Source organism: Microtus oregoni, unplaced genomic scaffold (assembly GCF_018167655.1).
Source record: "Microtus oregoni isolate MIOR12 unplaced genomic scaffold, Mior012 000002F_ref0000024, whole genome shotgun sequence".
In the NCBI taxonomy this organism is placed as follows: domain Eukaryota; kingdom Metazoa; phylum Chordata; class Mammalia; order Rodentia; family Cricetidae; genus Microtus; species Microtus oregoni.
Window position 1 is genome coordinate 25,423,220 of NW_024543061.1, and position 19,484 is coordinate 25,442,703.

General features: G+C 47.1%; 1 protein-coding gene across 4 annotated transcripts; it reads left to right on the top strand.

The window, feature by feature from the left end:
* The first annotated feature begins 13,853 nt into the window (after window positions 1–13,853).
* On the top strand, window positions 13,854–19,064 carry LOC121438004 (sepiapterin reductase). 4 transcript variants are annotated; one of them, XM_041638188.1, is made up of 3 exons: window positions 13,854–13,989; window positions 14,690–14,980; window positions 17,777–19,064. In XM_041638188.1, the coding sequence occupies exons 2-3, from the start codon at window positions 14,776–14,778 to the stop codon at window positions 17,965–17,967; spliced, it is 396 nt and encodes a 131-aa protein (XP_041494122.1). In that variant the 5' UTR covers window positions 13,854–13,989; window positions 14,690–14,775; the 3' UTR covers window positions 17,968–19,064. The 4 variants fall into 4 exon arrangements, 3 of the variants coding, with proteins under 3 accessions (XP_041494122.1, XP_041494106.1, XP_041494113.1); XR_005973024.1 differs by lacking the exon at window positions 13,854–13,989 and adding an exon at window positions 14,002–14,349; XM_041638172.1 differs by lacking the exon at window positions 13,854–13,989 and adding an exon at window positions 14,002–14,349 and having other exon boundaries at window positions 14,690–14,742.
* Window positions 19,065–19,484: the final 420 nt, after the last annotated feature.

Here is a 19,484-nt window from a genome sequence, read left to right on the forward strand (position 1 = left end):
TCAGCAGAGGGACATGATGACTGTTTCCAGGTTCTGAATATTACAGATAAAACTGCCATGAACATAGTTGAGCAAGTGTCCTTATGGTGGATTGGGGCATCCTCTGGGTATGTGCCCAAGAGCAGTAGAGCTGAGGCTTGTGGTAGGTTGATTCCCAGTTTTCTGAGGAAACACCACTGACTTCCAAAGTGGCTGGAAAAGTTTGCACTCCCACCAGCAATGGAGGAGTGTTCCCCTTGTTCCACATCCTCTTCAGCGTGCCCCTTGTGTTTTTAATCTCAGCCATTCTGACAGGTATAAGATTGAATCTCAGAGTCAGTTTAATTTGCATTTCTCTGATGACTAAGGATGCTAAACATCTCAAGTGTTTCTCAGTCATTTGAGATTATTCTGTTGAGAATTCTCTGCTTATATCTGCACCCCATTTTTTACTTGGACTATTTGGTTTGTTGATACCTAATTTCTTGAGTTCTCTATATAGTTTGGACGTCAGGCCTCTGTCGGATGTTGGTTTGGTGAAGATCTTGTCCCATTCTGTACACTGCCATTTTGTCCTATTGACTGTGTCCTTTGCCTTACAGAAACTTCAATTTCATGAGGTCCCATTTATTAATTGTCTGTTGTATATTGTGCTATTGGTATTCTGTTCAGGAAGTTGCCACCTATGCCATGCATTCAAAATTATTTCCCACTTTTCTATCAGGTTCAGTGTACTTGTTTCATATTGAGGTCTTTGATCCACTTGGACTTGAGTTTTGTGCAGGTTGATAAATATGGATCTGTTTGCATTCTTCTGCATGCTGACATCCAGTTGAAGATGCTTTATTTTGCCATTGTATAATTTGGCTTCTTTGTTGGAAATCAGATGTCCATAGTATATGGCTTTACATCTGGGTATTCAATTTGATTCCATTGGTCCACGTGTCTGTTTTTATGACAACACTGCCTCCACCTCTTAACCAAATCCTACTAGCAAGCCCAAGCACAAGCAGTTAGTTTGGGTTTTGGTTTTGTTTGGAGACAGGGTCTCATTAGGTAGCCCTAGCTGACCTGAAACTCGCTATGTAGACCAGGTTGGCCCTGAACTCGCAAAGACCAACCTGCCTCTCCCTCCACGTTCTGGGTTTAAAGATGTACCACCACACCTGTTTGTTTTAATTAAAATAAAATCACATCATCTCCCTTTCCTTCCTCCCTCCATCTATGCACTACCCCAACACCTCCCAAATTCCTGGCCTCCTCCTCTCTAAGTGTGTGTGTGTGTGTGTGTGTGTGTGTGTGTGTGTGTGTGTACACAGATAAATATAGAGATACAATAGTATCAGTGTTGATGTACATGATTTCAAGACTGCCACTTGGTTGCCAGGCCGTGGTGGCACACACCTTTAATCCCAGCACTCAGCAGGTAGAGACAGACATATCTCTGTGAGTTCGAGGCCAGCCTGGTCTACAAGAGCTAGTTCCAGGACAGGCTCCAAAGCTACAGAGAAACCCTGTCTTGAAAAACTAAGGGTGGGGGGAGAGAAGGAACAAGGGAGAGGGAGAAAAATAAGAAAAGACTGGCCACTTGGTATTGGAGAACCAACATGGAGGCTCCCATGGGGAAAGACTCCTTCTCCCTCTGTCTCTTTCTCAGCATTCCCTAGTTGCTTTTAGTTCTTTCCCAGGGCTGGGCATCACGTGTTTCCCGCTTCTGCACTAGCTTGTCTATTGTTGTTTTCCTCATTCAGGTCTTGTTTAAGCAGCCATACAGTTGCATTATCACAGGTTTAGCTTCCCTGTGGCTTCTAGGAGACACAAACTCATAGCAGAATTCCTCGTCTCTGGCTTTTGCAATCTTTCTGACACTCTCTTCTGAAATGTTCCCTGAGTCTTGGGTACAGGAGTTGTGTTGTAGATGAATCCACCAGGGCTGGGCACCCATGATCAGTTGTTCTCTATATTTTGGCTACTTGTTTCTGTAATGGTTACTGTCTGTTGTGAAGAGAAGTTCTTTGGTGAGGTTGGGAGAAGGCATTTGGAATTATACTGGTTTAATAAAGTAGCAGTAGTACATACTCCTCTATGATCCATAACCTCACTAGCCCAATAGGTGACTAAGTTTCAGTACCAGGCATGCTTTTCCCCACACCCCACCCCCAAAGTGGGCTTCAAATCCCAGTAGACAACTTCTGGTTACCACCAAAATGTAGAATGTTGTGAATGCACCTTTACAGAGATCTTCTATGCTGGTGTTTGCTGTACTTCGTAGGACTATTGGTTGCTTCATTCTCTCATATTTTGAAAAATACCTTCCAGCTCTATGAAAGTTAGTCCTCGGGAAGGAGACTTTCAGGGCAGATCCAGCTCTGAGTCTAATGTCGAAAGTGCATTGTGTATTCAGCAATAGAAACTGAGTGAAGCCGGGCGATGGTGGCGCACACCTTTAATCCCAGCACTCGGGAGGCAGAGGTGGGCGGATCTCTGTGAGTTCGAGACCAGCCTGGTCTAGAGAGCTAGTTCCAGGACAGGCTCCAAAGCCACAGAGAAACCCTGTCTCGAAAAACCACACACACACAAAAAAAAGAAACTGAGTCCCAACCTCTGATAACCAAAGGCAATGACAATAGCCTGTACTGTTTCAGCAGTCTCTTGGACTACCCGAACTAATACTCAAAAGGGGGCTTTTCATATTCGTTACTGGGGTTCTTTATTAGGTAGTTTATAGCTCTTGAGGGGAACATGGTCAGTCCAAGTGGCTTAATCTCATTTAAACTATTTCTTCGTTTGTATACACACATTTGTATTATGTGTAATTTTGGGTAAATGAAAAATATGATGCCTCGTGGCCTTGTCAAGCATCCTTAGGAGCCAGGTTTGGTGGCACATTCATTAATCCCAGCCCTTGGGAGGCAGAGGTAGGCAGATCTCAATACCAGTACGGGAGTGAGACAGGAGGATCATTGTGAGCTGGAAGCTAACACGGGTGCGTGCTGAGTTCCATGCCAGCTTGGGTGGGAGAGTGAGACCCTACTGAAGAAACAAAGAAAAAGAAATATGAGAGGGAGAAAGGGAGGAAAGGGAATGAAGGCTTGAGGGAAGGAAAAGGGAGGGAAGAAGAAAAGGAGGGAAGGAAAGAGAAAAGGAAGGAAAGAAAGAAAGAGAAGGAAAAAAGAAAGCTACCAATATATCTTGGAGAGAAATTGTGCCACAGAGTGAATGCATTTGTGTTTTATTCTAAAGTTCCACTGCTCTAACAGTTCGTATATCAAAAGCACCTAGAAAAACACATTTATTCTCTTTAAATACAGACTAAAGGTCCCACCTCTGGAAACTTTGGTCCAGCCAATTGCCTTGTTCCCCTGCCCTCTGCCCACTTGAACACACAACCACTGGTGAGTCTCTCTCTTTTCTGTGTCTTTCTCTGTCTCCGTCTCTGTGTTTGTGTGTTTTTCTTGCACACAAACAATTTTCAGGCAGGTCAGCTGCTCTGTCATATGTTAAACCCCCAGGGAATCACCAAGCACTGAAGAAGGCCATAAACAGCAACAATAATGCAAATACAATATAAAAATTTCAATTGGTTTAATAGACACAGCAAATTAAAACAAAGAAACTGACATAATACCTTGAGTGACCCACCCTAAAAATTACAGACCCACAGAAGTATGCTAAGGGAACACATTCTATCTGCAATCATAGATGAGAATTGTCTCTCATTCCCGGACAGGTGTGTTCAGTGTTAGGTGCACACGTCCATCTTATTTTCTGACATTTGGTTCTGTCTACTTTGGTTAATAGGAACAGTATGCTACAAACTGTTTTTCCCTGATGGTTTTAGTGTTCACACATGTGTAAGGAGCTGCGGGCAGGCCTGCTTTTCGTACCGCTCGGCTCCCACACAGCTAGCTTTACACCGGAAATAACAATACACAAATTGTATTAATTTAAACACTGCCTGGCCTGTTAGTTCTAGCCTCTTATTGGCTAATTCTCACATCTTGATTAACCCATTTCTAATTATCTGTGTAGCACCACGAGGTGGTGGCTTACCGGGAAAGAATCAGCATGTCTGACCTGATGGCTGGCTCCATGGTGTCTGTCCCAGAGGGGAGAGGCATGGCGATTGCCTCACTTCCTTCTTCCTCCCAGCATTCTGTTCTGTCTACTCCACCCACCTAAGGGCCGGCCTATCAAATGGCCAAGGCAGTTTCTTTATTAACCAATGAAATCAACGCAAAACAGAAGACCCTCCCACATCACACACAGAGTCTTGCCCTCTAACTCATGCTGGACTGAAACACAGAGTGTATGTAGTCCAGGTTGGCTTTATAGTCCTGAAGATGCTGCTGCTTCGGTTCCTCCTTAGCTGCACTGAAACACTGTTAGTATTGTGGGTTAATCAAGGCCTCATATAGCCCAGGCAGGCCACTCTTTAGCCAGCGATGACCTTGAGCAGGATCCTCAGCTTCTCAACTCTAACTGCCCACTGCAGGAATTCCTGCCCTCGAGCCACTCTGCCCTGTTAAGTAGGAAAACCTCCAGGCCAGGGTAGGCACGAGTGAGTTCCAGGCTGAATGAAAACCTGTCTCCAAAAGAATATGCAAATTCTAAATATTCTGAACTATCAGATCTGGAGACCAGGGCTGGTGAGATGGGTGGACGGGACTGTGTGACAACAGGACATGCCAGCATCCTTGTGTCATCCTCGCCTGCTGGGGAAGAGAGCAGGTGTGGGAGCTTGCTAGCCGACATCAGTGAGACACCCTGTCTCAAAGATTAAGGTAGTGGAGCACCTGTTTGCCTCAGGATGGGGAGATAGACGCAGGCAGATCTCTGTAAGTTCAAGGACAGCCTGGTCTAGAGAGCCAGTTCCAGGACAGCCAAGTAAACACAGAGAAACCCTGCCTCAAAAAAAAAAAAAAGCAAAAAGATTTAAGGACTAAAAGCATTTGATGCATATTCCTGGTCTACATGTGTGCTCAGAGGGCGAGGACACACAGACAGACAGACACACAACCACACACAGACTTATGGCCATGCATATATCATGCACAAACACATACACGCCTTTTGTAGAGTTCTTCAACCCTGTCCTTGTCTGTTCCCCTTCACTGCTGACTGTCTGTACCTTGTACTCATGGTCTTCTTTTTTCTTTGTGAAACCACATGACTCCTAAACCTCACAGCGACATAGCTATTAGTTCCTTCTAATGAAGGATCCTTTCTTTTTCTCTCTCTTGTTTTGACTCCGGCTTACTGTGTATAGTCCCGGCTGCCAAGGACTGTCGATCCTCCTGCCCTCAGCCAACTGAATGCAGGGGAGAGAGGTATGTAACTTGTCTTAGTGGGTTTGGGAAGTTTTACTTTTTAAATCCTCTATGTAGGGGTGGATGGCCTTGATCTTTTAATCCTTCTGCCTCCACCTACCAAATGTAGGGATTACAGGAATTCCACACCAAGCCTGGTTTATTTGGTTCTGTGGACCAAACCCAGGTTGCTGCATGGCAGCAAGAGCTGCCCAACTGAGTCAAACTTGGAGCTCAGGCAGGCTAGCCTCAGACTCACTGTAGCTGAGAAATACCTCCTGATGGAGTTGCAGATCTTGCCCATTGACCCTGATTTTTCTCTTGCTTTCTTTTTCTCTTTTTTTCTCTTTTAGCCTTTCTAGATGACCCATTTTTTTTCCGACTGAGAGTCTTTTGAAGTTCCACACACGAGGTATAGCTGGACACCACTCTTCTGAAGCTGATGAGCTGTGTTCTGGGTGGGAGAGAGGGACAGGAGGCTGTTCCAGTCCCCTGTCATCTCAGAGAGTCCTGGACTCTCCCCTGTGTATCCAGGCAGCTTTAAAGGTGTGTTCTGACCAGCATCCCTCAAGTTGGTCCCGTCTAACTCTCTCTCTCTCTCTTTTTTTTTTTTTGGTTTTTTGAGACGGGTTTCTCTGTGGTTTTGGAGCCTGTCCTGGAACTAGCTCTTGTAGACCAGGCTGGTCTCGAACTCACAGATATCCGCCTGCCTCTGCCTCCCGAGTGCTGGGATTAAAGGCGTGAGCCACCAACTTTCTATGCAGCTTCGTGCGACAAAATGGAAGGCACCAGCTTTAACCAGCCCAAGTCCAGACCTCAGGCTGATGAAACTAGGAAGATGGAGCCTCACCCCACTGCTTGTCGGTTTAGTCACCTCACCCCTTGGGGCAATTTCCTATCCCTCGCATTTAGACAGCTCTAGGGAGTTTGTGGATTTGTCCTAAAATGAGATGCTAGAGTTAGGATGAAGGTGTATGCCTAGAATCCCAGGACTCTGGACGCTCAGACTAGAGACTAGCCATAAATTCAAGGCGAGCCTGACCTACATGAAGAACAGTAGTCTAGCTTTGATGGCTCTCTCTCTAAAACACAGAAAGTGAACAACAGGACTAATGCTCAGTGTGCCTAGCATCCACACTGGCTTTGGCCCTGGGTTCTTTAGCATAAAATAAAACCAGGTGGAGCATGCTGGGAATCCCAGCATTGGGGGGCAGACATGAGAGGATCAGGGAGTCAAGGTCATCTTCTAACACAGAAAGTTTGAAGCCAGTCTAGGAGGAATGATACTCTATTTTAAAACAAACAACACCTACCCCCAAATCTTAATGCCCCAATCTGAGAAAAAAGTGACATAGCAACCCGTTACAGCCACATATTCTTCATGAATCAAAAGATCTTTCTGATAGAGAGAAGAAAATCGGGCATCCAGATGTGAAGGGCTATTTCCTGTGACTCGTATCTGGAACTGGCCTGAGCATTGAGTTCATCCTTGTGCACAGCACTGAGTTGTTCAGTACTTACTCCCTGCTGGCCCCACGGGAGGCACTGACAGGAAGGTTTGGGGAGCATGGAGACCCCCACCTGTGCCAATAAGAAAGGCAGGAAGGCTGCTTGCCAAGCAACCCGTCAGAAACTCTGATGTTGTGCTGCCCCCTTGTGGCACTTCTGTAGCAGTTCCGTGTTAGTGCACCTGGTTTGCTGGGGTCCCTGCTTCAACTCCTGCCAAAAACTGGGGTGACTGGGTGTGCTGGGAGGTGGGGTGGGGGGAGGCTTCCACTGCTCTGTACCCATCTAATGTGATTTTATCCTTCTTTACTTCATTCCATTTCTACATTATCCTAATAAAAGAACAAATAACTCTTATAGTTGCTCTGCCCAGGGGATGTGCCTGAAGAAACTGCATAGACCACACTGCTGGTTCTTCCTGGCCCTGCCGCCCATAATGAGAGACGACTGGGCAAGAAGTAAGAGTGTGAAATCGACACGCTGGGCGAGATTCAGAAGCACAAGAAGCCTGAGACAGTGACTGTCTGTCTGTACAGTGCCTGTTTACCTTGTTTGATATGAGTTCATTGTGCAGAATGCAAGGAAAACAGCCAGCAGGCTTGTTATTGCTCGCCACCCCAGCACCTGGAGATGGCGACAGGTGAATCTCCGTTTTTGTTTTGTCGTTGTGGTTTTTTTTTCTTTTGGAGACAGTTTTTCTGTTTGGCCCTTCCTCTGTAGACCAGGCTGGCCTTGAACTCACAGAGATCTGCCTGCTTCTGACTCCTGAATGCCAGGATTGTAGGTGTGTGCTACCCTTTGAGGCAGATGCATCTTGACCTCACTGGCCTTGAGAAAGCCGGTGTTAAAACACAAGACGTACAGCACCTTGACTTGACATTTGACACTGAACACCTGTGACACACACACATAACTTGAGCTTGCATGTGTATGTGCTTATGGACACTGGTGCACATGTACACAAGTGTAAACATATAATGTGTGAATGTGTGTGCACACACTTAAGTCAAAATAGTTGTTAAAAAAAAGCACAAGGTCAGCCTGGAGGTGGTGTAGACCTTTAATCCCAGCACTTGGGAGGCAGACGCAGGTAGATCTCTGTGAGGTCAAGGTAAGCTTGATCTACAAAACAATTTCTAGGAATCCTGGGATACCCACAGAACCCACTCTATAAAAAAAAGGAAAAAAAAAGTACAATAAAGGAACTTCTGGAGGCATCATAATCCCTGACTTTAAACTCTACTACAGAGCTACAGTACTGAAAACAGCCTGGTATTGGCATAAGAACAGACCAATGGAACCAAATAGAAGACCCGGATGTCACTCCACACATCTTCAAACACCTGATTTTGGACAAAGAAGCAAAAAATATCAAATGGAAAAAAGAAAGTATATTTAACAAGTGGTGCTGGCATAACTGGATATCAACGTGTAGAAAAATGAAATTAGACATGTATCTATCATCATACACAAAACTCAAGTCCAAATGGATCAAAGAACTCAACATAAAGCCAGTCACACTGAACCTTATAGAAGAAAAAATGGGAACCACTTCCTAAATATAACCCTAACAGCACAGACACTGAGAGAAACAATTAATAAATGGGACCTCCTGAAACTGAAAACCTTCTGTAAAGCAAAGGACAAGGTCAATAAGACAAAATGACAGCCTACAGAATGGGGAAAGATCTTCACTAACCCCACATCAGACAGAGGTCTGATCTCCAAAATATACAAAGAACTTAAGAAATTGGACACCAAAAGATCACATAATCCAATAAAAATAATGTAGTACAGACCTAAACAGAGAACTCTCAACAGAGGAATCTAAAATGGCTGAAAGACACTTAAGGAAATGTTCAACATCCTTTCTCATCAGAGAAATTCAAATCAAAACAACTCTGAGATTCCATCTTATACCTGTAAGAATGGCCAAGATCAAAAACACTGATGACAGCTGATGCTGGAGAGGTTGTGGGGCAAAGGGAACACTTCTGCATTGCTGGTGAGATTGCAAGCTGGTACAACCCCTTTGGATGTCAGTGTGGTGATTCATCAGAAAATTAGGAAACAACCTTCCTCAAGACCCAGTAATACCACTTTTGAGTATATATCCAAGGATGCTCAATCGTGCTACAAGGACATGTGCTCAACTATGTTCATAGCAGCTTTGTTTGTCATAGCCAGAACCTGGAAACAACCTAAATGTCCCTCGACTGAAGAATGGATAAGGAAAATGTACATTTACTCAATGGAGTACTACACATCAGAAAAAAATAACAACATCTTGAATTTTGCAGGAAAATGGATGGAGCTAGAAAACATCATTTTGAATGAGGTAACCAGACCCAGAAAGACAATTATCACATGTACTCACTCATAGGTGGTTTTTATACATAAAGCAAAGAAAGCCAGCCTACAAACCACAATCCCAGAGAACTTAGGCAACAATGAGGACACTAAGAGGGATTTACATAGATCTAATCTACATGGGAAGTAGAAAGTAGAAAAAGACAAGATCTCCTGAGTAAATTGGGAGCATGGAGACCTTGGAGGAGAATTGAAGGGGGGAGGGGAGAAGCAGGGAGGGGAGCAGAGAAAAATGTAGAGCTCAATAAATGTCAATTTTTAAAAAAAGGAAGACAGACGGGTACCAGGGAGTGGGATATTGCTGTGAAGGGCAGTTTAAAAAAAAGAAAAAACAAAACAAACAAACAAACAAACAAAAAAGCAGCACTAAGTTAGTTGAAGAAACAGGTAGCATCCTGGTGGCCAGACCTAGGAGAATGAGACAGGATGCTGCTGCTGCGGACACTGGGTGGTCCTCTCTGGATGCTAGATGGTTGGCAGAGACCCCCAAACCAAGCTTTGGGGAATCTTATTACTGCTGAGTAGATTTCAGTTGGTGGGCTGACAAGGTGATCCCAGCTTTGTTAGCACTGTGGGTCACCCGGATGTCTCACCTGTCTGCCTCTCTCACATCTTCTGGGTGCCTCTCAGAAGCCAAGGAGGAGGGCCCTGCACTAGGGAGGAAAGAAGGCCACCTTGATCAATTCTACTGGTGCTAACCCGCTTCCCCATCGTTGAAATATATGTTTTTAATGTTGGAAATAAAAAGGCATTGATAATGAGCCTTGATTGTTTGCAGACAGGGCCTTTTCTATAACTCGTCATTGACTGATCTGGTACTATGTAGCCCATGTTGGCTTTAAATCTGAGGTCGTCTGCCTCGGTTTTCTGAGTTGCTGGGATTATAGCTGTGCCTTCTCTTTCTTTAATCTACACTCCTTCTCCTCTCTCTCTATTGTGTGTCTCTCTTTTCTGTGCCTCAACAGTGTTCCATACACCCCGGCCTGTCATTGAACTTGTGCTGTAGCAGGAGGTGCCCTTGAATCCTAAGCCTCCTGACTCAAGCGCTCACAGCCACGCTAGTTTTGTGTGATGCTGGGGTCAAATCAGGGTGTCGTGCACACTAGATTAGCGCTTTTCACACTCAGCCAGAGCTTCAGCCTACAATGTTCCTTTTCCTTCTGCTTTTAACAGTTCACCACGTAGCTTATTTTAACTACAAGCACAGGAGGGTAATGCGGAATGGGAATTCCAGTGTGCCGGGTACCATTCATGTTTCCTGTATAGGCAGCTCAGCCTTGTAGCCGAGTTATGCTGTGCCTGTCACGCTCCAGACTCAGTGGGCCTTGTCAAATGATAATAGGACCTCATCCCTATGAGAAACTCTGCACTTTGTTCCTGTCTTTAGTGCTGTTTTTCGTAGACGATTAGTGCTGGATGCACAGGAACACCAGAGGGTTCTCTTCCAATGTTCACATGGTGCACAGCATTAGAGACTATGAAGAATTTTCCCTTGTTCTCCATATTCCTCATAGTCTTTAAACGGAAAACTGTGTCTCACGGTATTGGAGTGGTGACTCAGAGCTTAAGTGTGCTTACTGCTTTCTGACCATTGTTCAATTCCCAGCAACAAATCACGTGGCTCCCTGGAACTCCAGCTGCAGTGGATAGGTGCCCTTCGCTCTCGACAGGAACTCATATATGCATGTGAATATGCACACAAACACACACTAATGCAAGTCTTCTTTTGGTGGGGGTGGGGGGTGTGCTTGAGTCTCCAAGCCTGACGACCTGGATTTGATCCTCAGGACCCGCATGGCAGAAGGTGAGAATAGACTCCTGGCAAACTGTAGTCCTACCTCCAAACACCCTTCTCCCTCAAAGAAAAGAAAAAAAAGAAAAAGAAAAAAAAGAAAAAAGAATAAGCAGGAAAGGCAGCCAGGCAGTTAACATGCACCTTTCTTTTTCTTTCTTATTTTTTTCTTTTTTTTTTTTTTTTTTTTTTTTTTTTGGTTTTTGTTTTTCGAGACAGGCCATGACCCTGATCCTCCAGTCTCAGTCTCCAGAGTGCTGGCATCACCGGCAGCCTCACTGAGACTGTCACCTGTCACATTGTTCACAAACTAGAAACAGGGGCTAGAGAGTCGGCTCAGCAGGAAGAGCACTTTGCTGTGGAATATTATTTTAACTGTGTAAAGGTGTGTTGCATTGGTTTACGCTGCATTTGTTTAATTATGTAAACGTGTGGTTGTTTCACCTTGCCTGCCTAACGCACCTACCTGATTGGTCCAACAAAAAGCTGGATGACCAACAGCTAGGCAGGAAAAGGAGAGGCAGGACTGGCAGGCAGAGAGAATAAATAGGATGAGGACTCTAGGCTGGGGAATGAGTGAAGAAGAGAACTCGGGAGAAAGAGAGCGACACATCCGGGACCAGAAGCCAGGTAGCTGCAGTCAGCTAGACAGAGTAGGACACACAGAGGAAAGAAAGGTAAAACACCCTGAGGCAAAACACAGATGAAGAGAAACAGGTAAAGTTAGAAGAGCTGGCAGAAACGAGCCTAAGATACGGCTGAACATTCATAACAAATAAGATGTCTCTGTGTCATGATTTGGGAACTGGTTGGTGGCCCAAAACAAAACCTGGTATAGCACTTTGCTGCTCTCCCAGAGGACCATGGTTCAATGCTCAGCACCCACAAGGCAGCTCACAACTGTATCTCAGTTTCAGAGGAACCCGACGCCCTCATTGGCTCCACTGTGCATTTCACAGGTGTGGTCAACACAATACGTGCAGGGGAAAACGCCCATACACACAATAAATGTTTGAAAGAGATTTTAAAGAGATGTAAGCAGGTCTCCATATGCTTACAATTATATGAGAAACTTTTTCTTTCTCTCTGTGTTAACGCATGTGCCTGTTCGTGTGTGTAGGGATGAGGGGGCAGGGGTTTGTGTAGGCCAGAGGACAATGTGTGTAGTTCTTTATGTGTATCCACCTTTTCAAACGTTTTTAAAAGGCAGATTCTTTCACTGGCGTGGAACAGCTTACAAAGTATGCTAGGCTGGCCGGGGAGCCAGGGATATGCACTGCTTCCACAGTGCTGGGAGTGCAGGCACACACCACACCTAGCTTTTATAGAATGGTTTTTCAAGACAGAAACTCTCTCTCTTCATGAATATATGAAGAAACTTTATATAGCTTCTGTGTTGTGGCCCTGGCTGTCCTGGAACTCTCTCTGTAGACCAAGCTGGCCTCAAACTCAGAGATCCACCTGCCTCTGCCTCCTGAGCACTTGAAGGCAAGCACCATCATCATCCGGCCACATCTAGTGTTTAAGTATGGGTTCTGGGGTTCAAACTCAGCAAGGCAAGCATTTCCTTGTCTGGGCTATCTCCCTAGCCCACTCCCTTTTTTCTGTATTGTGTTTGGTTTGGAGACAGAATTTTATATAACCCAGCCCTTGAATTCACCTGAAATTCAAGGTGTTGATCCTTCAACTCCTTTTGGAAATAAGAAAATAAACTCAAGAGACTCGAGAAAACTAAGTGGTTTTAACTATACAGTTCTGCAGGAAGGTGCTCTGGCTAGAGGAAAGGCATACATGGCCAGGTACTGATTTGCTGCAAGACAGTGGTTTTTTTTTTTATTTTTTTAAAAAAATCCTATTGAGAGACATTCCTATTCTCTCTCCTATAGGCATATAGGACTTGCAACCCCCTAGTTCTCCCACCTCATTGGGTTAGAAATTTTATATGAATCTATATAAAACTATATAAAGTTTCTTCATATATTCATGAAGAGAGTTTCTGTCTTGAAAAACCATTCTATAAAAGCTAGGTGTGGTGTGTGCCTGCACTCCCAGCACTGTGGAAGCAGTGCATATCCCTGGCTCCCCGGCCAGCCTAGCCCACTTGGTAAGCTGTTCCACGCCAGTGAAAGAATCTGCCTTTAAAAACGTTTGAAAAGGTGGACACACATAAAGAACTACACACATTGTCTTCTGGCCTACAGAAAATCCTCTACAGAAAATCCTCATCCAATAAATAAATTTGGACTTGAGACTGGCCCCTTTTGATTGCTGACTTCCCTATTCTGGCTAAGTGATCAAGCAAACTATGTGTAGCTTTGTGAAACAAAGAGGGGCTAGCACTAGCCAGGGAGGAGGGGCTTAGTGCTTCCTAAACTTGTCTGTCACTCCAGCCAATGCTAGCTCATCTCATACTGAGAATGGAACGTTACAATCTACTTCTTACACTCCTTATCCTCCAACTTTCCCCAAGTGCTGGGTCTACAGGTGTGTACCACTGTGCCTTCCTAAGGGAATCTTTCTTTACCATTTGAGATTATCAAGTGGTTTAATAGGTGCATGACACGGGTTTATAGTCTAAGGTTGCTGTCCTCAGGTCCAAGAGATCAACATGAGGGGCCATTGTCTTGCTTATGAGACTGTTGCGATTCTCACTCATCCTATCTCTCCCAGTGTCCTCTTCATTTTCTTCTGGGGGTGCTGCTATACTCGTCCAAAGGAAGCTCCTTTCACCCAGGGAGCAAGGGGACCCAAACTCTACACAGGCAAGGAAGGACTTCACCCACTGCTGTCACTGATCCTTTTCTGATATGCCCTGTGTGGATGAAGACAAACCAACCCTGGTGGTGGAGGAAGCCAATTCTGGAACACGTGGTTCCAGGAAGGGGCTGAGCTTGTGGGAGTGGCTCAAGGGGGAAGCAGGCCGTCCTAGTAAGGGGACTGGGATTTCCTACCAGGCCACGCCTCGCTGGCAATTGGTTGGTCTCTTCATCCAGACGCGGGTGGTGGCCAAATCTTCCTCAACCCAGGCGAAGGGTAGGCCCGCCCCGTGTCGCTTTAGTAGCTGTGCGCGCCACTGAGTTCCAGGCATGGAGGGAGGCGGGCTGGGCCTTACCGTTTGCGTGCTGACTGGGGCCTCCCGGGGCTTCGGCCGCGCCCTGGCCCCGCTGCTGGCCCGGCTGCTGTCGCCCGGTTCGGTGCTGCTCCTGAGCGCACGCAGTGACTCGGCGCTGCGGCAGTTGGAGGAGGAGCTGGGCACACAGCATCCAGGCCTGCGAGTGGTGCGGGCAGCCGCCGACCTCTGCACCGAGGCCGGCGTGCAGCATCTGTTGTGCGCGGTTCGCGAGCTCCCCAGGCCCGAGGGGCTGCAGCGCCTGCTGCTCATCAACAATGCAGGTGATACCGCCGACCAGACCGACTAGACTGACCAGACTCGGGCTGTAGGCTCTCGCCGTTTGGGTAGTCCCTGAAAGTCCAGAGTCCAAGTGGAGACAGCCTGATTGTCTAAAGCTCCTATAGATCTTTCTCGAACGCCTGGAGCAGTGCCTCCTGGTGGGAGCGTGAGTCAAGACAGCAGGTCTCTAAACAGATCCTCTGCTTTTCTGAAGAGCACTCAGACAGGTGTATTCTTAGCTTGCCTTAGGGGTGTCTGCAGAGCTGGGGTAGGTGGGGAGAGACTGTGAACTGAGAACAAAGCCCCTGCTGCTGTGTCATTTATTCGGTCCTGTTTTCTCAGGCACTCTTGGAGATGTTTCCAAAGGCTTCCTGAACGTGACCGACCCAGCTGAGGTGAACACTTATTGAACTCTGAACTTGACCTCCATGCTCTGCTTGACCTCGGGCATCCTGAATGCCTTCCCGGATAGCCCTGGCCTCAGCAAGACCGTGGTTAACATCTCATCTCTGTGTGCCCTGCAGCCCTATAAGGGCTGGGCGCTGTACTGCGCCGGGAAGGCTGCCCGAGACATGTTGTACCAGGTCCTAGCTGCTGAGGAACCTGGTGTGAGGGTGCTAAGCTATGCTCCAGGTAGGTGGGTGGTCCTGCCCTTGAAGCCTCCCGATCTTTCTGGGGGCTGGGCAAGGTGAGCCTGGTCTGTATTCTTAGGAAAGAATCCAAAGAATATATTGCACCCCTCAGTCAAGACTCTTCATCTTACAAGGAAAACGCAGGCTCCAAGAAGTTAGAGTGTTCGGGGCAGAGGAACTCAGCCTTAGGAGTTGCCTTGCTAGCAGGGGGACCAGAACACCCATACACATGAACATAAATAAAGGTTAGGAAACAAAAGACTACATTACCTTTATATGTTTAGCTGTCTGCTTTTCTCACTCAAGGGCCACATATTATTTCTCCATGTATCCCCAACACCTAGCAAAGCTTCACGCAGGCTGGCCACAATAAATGCTCAAAGACAAGCAGGCAGGCGTTGTTGAGTGGTGGGCGGTCCCAGAACTGTGCTGGAACACTGATGGGGTGGGAAAGAGGGACCGGGACGAATAAGATTGGGCCCTGTTCTCATGACAGTTGCAGGGTATGTGGTCTTCTGACGCCTTGTCTTGTCTGACCAGCCTTTTAAGATGCCACAGGGCGGGGGCTTTTTTCTAGGCTTGTGATTTCTGTGTTTAGAAGGTAGCAATATGTGGTGGACTGTGAGAGCTCAAGGGTGAGAGGCAGTTGTCTGTACCCCTTTGGACTAGGTCAGGAGCCTGGAGGCAGGGAGACAAAATGGTCTGTCTCATGCTGCAGAGAGGACCAGGATCCAAACTCGCCTCTAACTTCTTGGTCTTTGCTGGGTCTCCTCATGTGACCTAGTCCTTGACCTCCACAGAGACACAGACACACACAGACAAACACACAGACACACACAGACACACACACAGACAAACACACAGACACACACACACAGATACACACACAGACACACACATAGATATACACACACACAGACACACACACACACAGACACACAGACACACACACACGATATTGCTTGTTTTACTCTCAACTCAGTGAAGACTCTTTCAGACAGTTGTGATCACATGTAAAGTACAGCTAGGGGGCGGGAGTGATTCCAGATGGGCCCAGAGCTAAGCTAGATCTCTTGAGGCTGCCTAGGACATCATGGAGGAACTGAGAGCTTTGGGAATCCCCCAGAGCCTGAAGGCAAACAGAAGCACTCCAGTTTTCACTTCAGTCTCCAGAAGAATGTTCTAACAGGGTTCCAAAGACCCTAGAAAGGTGTGTTTGCAAAGATAGCAATCCTGAGCTCAAAGGAGGTGCTCTAGGCCATGAAACTGGGCATGAGAACAGGAGTTCCAGGTCAGCACTGGCTTGGCAGCAAGTTTGAGGTCTGCAGGAGCAGGAAACTATGGACAGGACACACTCGAGAACCTTCCAGTGAAGCAAAGTGAATCTTCTTCTAGCCCTGGGGTCTATGATTTTTCTGTCTCTGAAAACCCTTAAAATTGTGGTAGGCTGCACAGTTCCTTCTGGGCTGTTTGTTAGTGTTATGGTTTTCTGTCTCTTTAAGAGACAATCCACGCCCACTCCCTCCCCCATCCCCTGAAGCAGGCTGGTCTTCAGCTTCAGGCCTGAGCTCTCTCCCTTTTCCATCTTCCTCTGGGAGAGGTAGCTTTGCTTCTGCCTATCTCCCCACTTCTCTGCTTCCCCCCTTTTCTGTCTCTCTCTCTCTGCCCCCCTTCTCCCTTCCCCCTTCATAACTCGCTAAATAAATTTTCAACCTCACTCTGCATGTCGTGTCTTTCCATGTCTGTCTCCTGCCCGCCCGCCATGTGTCTCCCGGCCCGGGACCAGCCACTGCTCCGGAACCAGCAGCCTTCTCTGCCTGGGACTGGCTGCACCCAGGGCCTGCTGCCTGCCGCAACATGGCCCGCAACCACCATTTGGGACCTACAGCATTTCGGCTGCCTACTGCCACCAGGGATCTTGCAGCATTTTAAAAAAATATATAAAAGTTAGCCCTCATTCTTCATAAATGCAAGTAAGGGTGAGAAAACTTGTTAGAGTGACAAGTCCTGAGAGAGAATACGTGGTGGGGGATGTTTATGGGTGTTTTTGCCTGAAGTGTATCTGTTCATTACATGCAGTGCCTGCAGAGGCCAGAAGAGGGCATCATATCTCCTGTAACTGAAGTCACAAATAGTTGTGAGCTGCTATGTTGGTACTGAGGTTCAGACCCTGGTTATCTGCAAGAACAGCAAGTGCTCTTAACAGGGAGCCATTTCTCTCTCATCCCCTACACTGGGCTTTTTGCTGGGGATCTGAACTCAGGTCCCAATGCTTGTACAGCAAGAACTTTTCCAACTGAGCCAGCAAAGTGCAGCTTGATGAATTTACCCGAGAGCTAAAGAGGGTGTTAAAGAAAGGAGAAAAGCAAAGTTATGGCATGAACCTGCTTGAGGCCATTCTGGAAGTCTCACATGGTTGGACGTAGGAGGAGTAGGGAACCTGCAGGGTCCACGTATGCACGGATACAAGTAGGAAAGATGGGAAGAGGTGTTACATGGACCAGAGAGGATGATCTTGATTTTAAACCGTGCTTAATAGTCTTTAGCTTTGAGTCCAAAACTCAGTAGGAATGTGAGCTGGGCATGGTGGCCCTCACCTATAATCCCAGTACTAGAGAGGCTAAGACAAGAGGAGCTTGAATTTCAAGAGAGAAATCCATAGAGAACAAAACTGATAAAAAGGAAAAAAATGTAAAAGGCAACATAATGGAGCCTAGGCCAGACGTGACTGGGCTCCACCCTCCACACAGTGGGGATCTACAACCTCTCTCCTTCCCTTGTGCTTTCTGTCCTCTAGGTCCCCTGGACACAGACATGCAGCAGTTGGCTCGAGAAACCTCCAAGGACCCAGAGTTAAGGAACGGACTGCAGAAGCTGAAGTCGAATGGGGAGCTGGTGGATTGTGGGACATCAGCCCAGAAACTGCTGAGCTTGTTGCAAAAGGACACCTTCCAGTCTGGAGCCCACATAGATTTCTATGACAGTTAAGTCTGTGTCCTACCACAGTGCCCTCCCCAGCCCTGCCTAACACAAACATAAGCCCTCAGACCCAGCCAGCAGGGCGTGACTAGCATTACCAGCCATCAGAAGGCTTCTGCGGGGGCTTGAGAGAGAGTAGTTTGGTACTGGTATCCCCAGAGAGAGAACTGCAGAGCTGGGAAGAGGAGGGGAAGCTGAAACACTGCAGAGAGGAGGCTCAGTGTCTTGTCTGTGGGGTGAAGAGGGTGTGCCCTGATGCAGAAAGAGGACCGAGGGCATCACGGTGATGGGCCTTGAACTTCTTTGTTCTGCTGCCATCTTCCTGTGACACCACTGTTTCTCCCCCGACTCTGATCAAAATACATAGTTGTAAGGCAGGTGCAGTAGATCCATGTTGCCCTTCGTGCATGCCTGCTGCCCTCTTTGGCAGGGTGCAGGAGTGATGCCTCAGTTCACTAGCTAGGGTGTCCTGAGCACGTCACTGCTCGCTCTTCCCAGAGCACTGCCAGACAGCTGTCTGCCTCCTGTCATTGAGGTCCACATAGTGGTTATTATAGGTCCAAAGTCATTAAGATAGAAATACCAGGACGCCTGCGCCTTTGTCATGCGTCTGTCCACACTGACCCACCTTTACTGCCATTTTCCTGAGGGTCCCTGAGCTAGGCAGTGAGTATCCATCCTCAGCGCCCAAGGCACAGCAGACAGCTCTTACAGTGAGGCCTTGGATTTCTAGTTCACCCCTTGCCAACCGGAAAGTGCTGTAAAGAGGCCCAGGCTCCAGTGGTGGCCTCTAGCCCTCCTTTCTGCTTGTGTTAAAAGAATCCTCTGGTCCTCCTTGTGCCCAGCAGAGGGCGCACTGGGGCTGTGCAGCGTGAAAAGGTGGGGCTTGCCCCTTCTGCAGAGCATGCCACAACTGTTGAGGATTCCCTAAGGTGGAAGGGGGTAACTTCTGTCACCTTTCCCAGTGGACTCTTTACCCTCTCTGGAATGGAAATGGCCCCTTCAGACTTCTGCTCTTCTGACCAGCTGGTACCCACAGCAAGTTGCTCTTGTGCCTCTGAAATGACTGTGTATTACTATGCACTTAAATAAAGCTTTGCACCCATCCAAAAGGGTCATTGTGCATGGCCTCGTGTTTGCAAACATTTGACACTACATGCCCCACGGTAGAGAAAGCCCTTTTGCCTCTTTTATTTTTGATAGACCAGAAGTTCAGGGAGAAATACCACATGTCTCCACAAGATGGCACACTTTCTCATATCTTCCAAGTACTGAGTACTGGCAGGAACTCAGAGAATTGAAGAAGGTCAGAAAGGGATAGAGTCATTCTCTTTGACAGGCCCACGGCTTCTCTAGTGACCACGACCATCTCTACTTACAGGGATTTCCCCAGCATCAATTCCAGCCCTGGCTTCAGTGTCTACAGGACATTCAGCACTGGGGCTTTGGTCCTGCTCTCCAGGGCCTAACCATCTGTCTCCTGGAGTTCTTAGCCTGGCCTTAGCTAACACACACAAGAGCACATG